This window comes from Galeopterus variegatus, unplaced genomic scaffold (genome assembly GCF_000696425.1).
Source record: "Galeopterus variegatus unplaced genomic scaffold, G_variegatus-3.0.2 Scaffold5185, whole genome shotgun sequence".
Taxonomy (NCBI): Eukaryota; Metazoa; Chordata; class Mammalia; order Dermoptera; family Cynocephalidae; genus Galeopterus; species Galeopterus variegatus.
Window position 1 is genome coordinate 1 of NW_007731296.1, and position 4,749 is coordinate 4,749.

The window sequence follows — 4,749 nt, forward strand, 5'->3', positions numbered from 1 at the left end:
CACCCCATGGAGCATACAGTAGGTGCTCATGCATCTCTTGGACTGCACTGGGCTCCTCAATGGCAGGCTCCAGGCAGCATCCATGTTTGCCTGCTCCATACCCAGCATGGCCCCACCCCCTACCGGGTAGCCAGGCCCCCCCGACTGGAATGGCACCCTCCAGGAGCGAGGGCTTACTGTGAACAGAATGTGCTCCCTCAATCCCACTGTACGAGGTGGTGGCAGCCACATACCTGGTCCCCAGAGCGTGATGCACTGTTGCTCGTGGGTCTGACAGATGCCATTGTAGCAGTAGCCATCCACCCCCTGACACGGGTGCCCATCGTGCAGGTACACATTGGCTGGGCAGTGAGGACTGGCCCCTGTGCAGAACTCTGGGAGGTCGCAGGAGTTGCTGGAGCCTCTGCACGCAGTTCCTGCAGGCTTCAGCTGAAAGGAGAGGGTGCTTTATAGCAAGTGCATCACAGGAGAGGGGGAAGCAGCTCTCAATGGCACTCCTGGGGTGGAGTGGAGCAAAGCCATCTTAATATAGCCCCACATAAAGGGGCGAGGATTTCAAATGAAGTCCCTTTTACAGCCGAGAGAGCTTATTAAATAAACAGTCTCACTCTGGGGTCTGGGGTTCCACTATAAGGGCAATAGAACAACCAAGGCAGCCTCTTTTTAATTTCATGCAACATTAGGGTTTTCTGATGAGCAGACAAGCTGGTCACTGGCACTTGTCACCTCAGAGGAAGAAGAGGGTGGGGGCTGTTGGCTGCTGGGTGGGTTGATCTGTAAGAAAAAGATCCTGGTTGCCAACAGCATACACATCTTAAGATGCCATTCACACTTCCAGTGCTAGCATTTGTTGGCAAGTTAACCAGAATAATTCCAAGGGCACGATCACAATAGCGATTTTACTTTCTCATCAAGTCATAGAGCTGAAAGCTTCTCTTTAGCACTTTATGGGGAGATTTGGAGGAGAAGAAAAACAAGGGAGCAGTAAGGGATGGTAGAAACTATTTGACCCACACTCAGCTCTTAGTGGTTGAAGAAATTAAGGCTCAGAGTGGCTTGTCTGAGGCTACTCAGCCAGGGACCCCCAAGTTCTGGGCTTGGCTCTCTCTGCATACCTTTCAAAGGCAATGAGACAAGATTCCTGCCAATTTCTGGAATGTCGAAGTTGAAAGGAATTGTTTGAAAGTCATAAAATAAAAGCAGGTCACACCCAGGCATTGCCATATGATCTCTTCTCGCCTTCCTCCCTGGTGACCTACTTTGGGCATCGCCTTATCACAAGCCCACCCTTCTTCCCATCTTCCCTCGCCCCCTTCCAGCACCTTCCACTGCCAGCTGCTGGGTGCCAGGGAATGCCAGCTCCTTATAACATTCCCCATAAATTAATCGCCATTAGGGAGGGGATGAAGGGCATTTTAGAGGTGAACGTAAAATGTTATCATGCACTTTTAAATTTCTGTGCTTGAGAGGGGCAGGTAAGAGGGAGTTTTCTGTAAGCAGGATGCCAAAATCAATTGCTTAATTAAAAGAAAATAAAACTCTACCCTTGAAATCTTTGAATCAAAAGCTCAGGCTTCTGCCTTGTCAGTTATCTGCTCTGAAAAACAGGACAAACAACAGAAGTGCCAAAACACATGCAGTCACAGCAGCAGAAATGGCAAAAGTATGAAACTGCCGCTCTTGGCTGGGCCAGGTCGGCTGGCACCTTTTGCGGGGCAGATATTAAGATCGAGGTGTTTACACACAACCCCTGGGCAACCCACACGGCTTCTTGGGATCCAGCAGATGGACCTGGCATGAGGCAACATGACCTGGGTGGGGACTTGTCCTCACGTCATTCTCCTTGTTTTTGTAGTAACAGGACTGCTCGTGCATCTGGTAGCAACAAATGCAACGCTTAATACTGATAGAGTTTTTGGTCTGGTTAGTTTTCAATTCATAAATAATTTATCACAGATATCTACAATTAAAATGGGACTGCTCGTGCATCTGGTAGCAACAAATGCAACGCTTAATACTGATAGAGTTTTTGGTCTCGTTAGTTTTCAATTCATAAATAATTTATCACAGATATCTACAATTAAAATATGCATTTCACCTGAAGATGGGACGACAATACAGACTGAGAGGGGAATAGTATCACACTGCATGAGAAGGAGTGACCCTCCTGCAGTGGGGAGCATGGGAAAGTGTGCCACCACACCGCGTGCCCCGCGTCCAGGCCGAGCCCACAGACTCACCCGACAGTCCTCACAGCACAGCCCGTGAGCGCACACGGCATCCGGCTTCAGGGTGCAGGTGGTGGCATTGCAGCAGCGATTCATGCATTCCTGGAGAGGGGAATGGAATCTGTGTGACAGGGTCATACAAAGCAGCTAGTCACTGACCACACATGTCACACCTGAAGTGACTGCAAAAGGGAAGAAAGAACAAGAGGGCAGCCTCCTGAACTAGAAACCTGCCTAACTGAGGATCATGTTCACCCATGAGAAAGCAAAGCTTCTGTTCAGTGTTTGTGAACCGACTGTGTCCTGGAGTCCCTGGCAAAAGTCAGCAAGTGCCTTTTGTGGAAGGTGGCAGGGCCAGGACAGGAAGGCAGCCAGGGAAGTCTTTGCAGTCAGCAGCACGCTGAGGCTGTGCAGAGGGGTCTCCATGTGGGTCTCATTGCAATGAACTGCATCAGGACTTTGAAATTACTTATGCAAAAATATACATAGATGCATACAACCTTTACTCTTTGAAAACTAACCCTTTTGATTTAGAGCATACTGGCAGGAAATGAAGTCAAAGTGATTGTATTTGAACTGCAGCATTCCTGGATTCGCTGAGATCCAGGCAAACAGTGTGGATAAGACCCTTGCTCAGCACAGGTAAGGCGTCTGGCCTGAAAAGGCACCCGAGGGGCAGAAGTGGACATGAGAATGACCAAGAGGCCATAAGGTCTGTGAGCTGTGCCCCTGGACATGCAAGGGATTTAAACAGAGCAAACACTAGATGCAGCGTCCTCTGAAACAAAAGCAAGAGAGAAAATGAACACTTTCTCATGCTGTGCTTCGTAAGTCCCTTTTTCTCATAAAAAGTAATAAGAGATTGACCTTTTTTTGCTGAGTTCTTAAGAAAAGCCCTACACACATTTACCTAGTGAATTTTTGAAGTTCTTGTACTTCAGAGCATTCTAATAGCTTGGAGTTTACAAATTTTAGAAGGAACTGTAATCACCATAAGTGGAACAGTTCATAAAGTCTTTAAAATTGCTTAATTTATTATTGTTCTCTTATTTTATTCAATACATGATGTGCTCTGAAGAATTTATATACTACCAGCTAGGACGAAGCTACATATACTAGTTCAATAGTAGAACAGTTCACTCCTGAAAACCATCTTTTCTGATTGGATTTATTAGTAGTATTATAAATGCAATTAATAAAATTTTGTCAATAAACCTAGACGCCTAAACTGCATCCTGTGTAAGCTCTATGAATTATGCTCTCACTTGGTATTTACCACATACTTCCAAAACTATTAAATTTTAAATTTGAGGACTTTAGAAACATCCAGAATGTGTAATATATATAATAAGATAAAACTGCCAACCAGAAGTCACAGCTGTAACTTTCATGGCAGTAAGGATTTCTAATTCATAGACCTACAGTTCTAAAAAGGTTTTGTTAAAGGAGTCCATTAACTGCATTCCTGATCAGTGCCACTCAATGTGCAGCAGTGTTGTCCTCAGCACAGTCTAAATGGCTCTACTAATGACACATTAACCAAGTTACAGATTTCCTTGAAATTTTAAGTTAAATCGGCCATCCTAAAATCCTATAAGAACTCTCCCCGCCCCCATACCCCCCATGACCAAATAATGTAAGCAGCTAATGACACATTAACCAAGTTACAGATTTCCTTGAAATTTTAAGTTAAATCGGCCATCCTAAATCTGGGTCCTAAAATCCTATAAGAACTCTCCCCGCCCCCATACCCCCCATGACCAAATAATGTAAGCAGCTGCTGAAATGGAAACGCAGCCAAGTAAATGGCTTTAACTTCAAAGGGGATTGATAATGTGAGAAAGATAACTAAGTTTAAAAGATATTTGCAAGCTACTGGCATCCTATTGACTTTACACAAAGAGATAAGGCTGCTTTCCCAATCCTGTTAGCTGGAAGAATGAATGAGTTGTCAGGATATCCTTATGTTGACATAAATCCAGGGCCCAGTACGGGAAGCCTTCAGAAATCACTTGCCTTTTAACTACCCAGAACCTATTTCTTCTACAGGACCGTATTTCTCAGAAGAGACAAATTCTTTACCTATTGATACATTTATTATTTTAATACTCAATAGAGAAGTTCAATAGAGTCAATGAAATCTCCAAAGAAGGAATAATGAAACCATTAGAGCATTCTCTGAAAAGCCCTAATTGCCATTCTCATGTCGTAGGCAGTAGACATCGATCCTTAATCATGACGAACCTGGATAAGACTATAATGTGTCTTCTTGAGAACAATGGAGATTATTTCTGGGAGCAATGCAGCAGAAGCTGGGTCCGGTTGTGTGACCCCTTCGCTTACTTGTGCCCTGATGTGGTGACACAGTGAGTGCCCCTTGGGGCCAGGGGAGGCATGGGGCAATCTGATGCAAAGGCACCATGAATATCTCCATGGCCTGAGAGTGGGGAGGAAGAAAGGAGCCAGGTTCCCAGGTCAGACTTAAATTCTTTGTCAAAGCAGTTTGGAATCTGGAAGTGGC

The 4,749-nt window shown here is 45.1% G+C and overlaps 1 protein-coding gene across 1 annotated transcript in view; it reads right to left on the minus strand.

Moving 5' to 3' along the window:
- Positions 1–233: 233 nt before the first annotated feature.
- The window catches only part of ADAM12 (ADAM metallopeptidase domain 12), a gene marked incomplete at its 3' end in the record, with an annotated part of 93,207 nt that continues 88,691 nt past the window's right edge, over positions 234–4,749 (minus strand). The window contains exons 11-12 of the mRNA XM_008589075.1: positions 2,241–2,330; positions 234–429 (exon numbers count right to left, since the gene is read on the minus strand). Coding sequence (XP_008587297.1) covers positions 234–429; positions 2,241–2,330 — 286 coding nt within the window. The remainder of the gene's footprint in view (positions 430–2,240; positions 2,331–4,749) is intronic.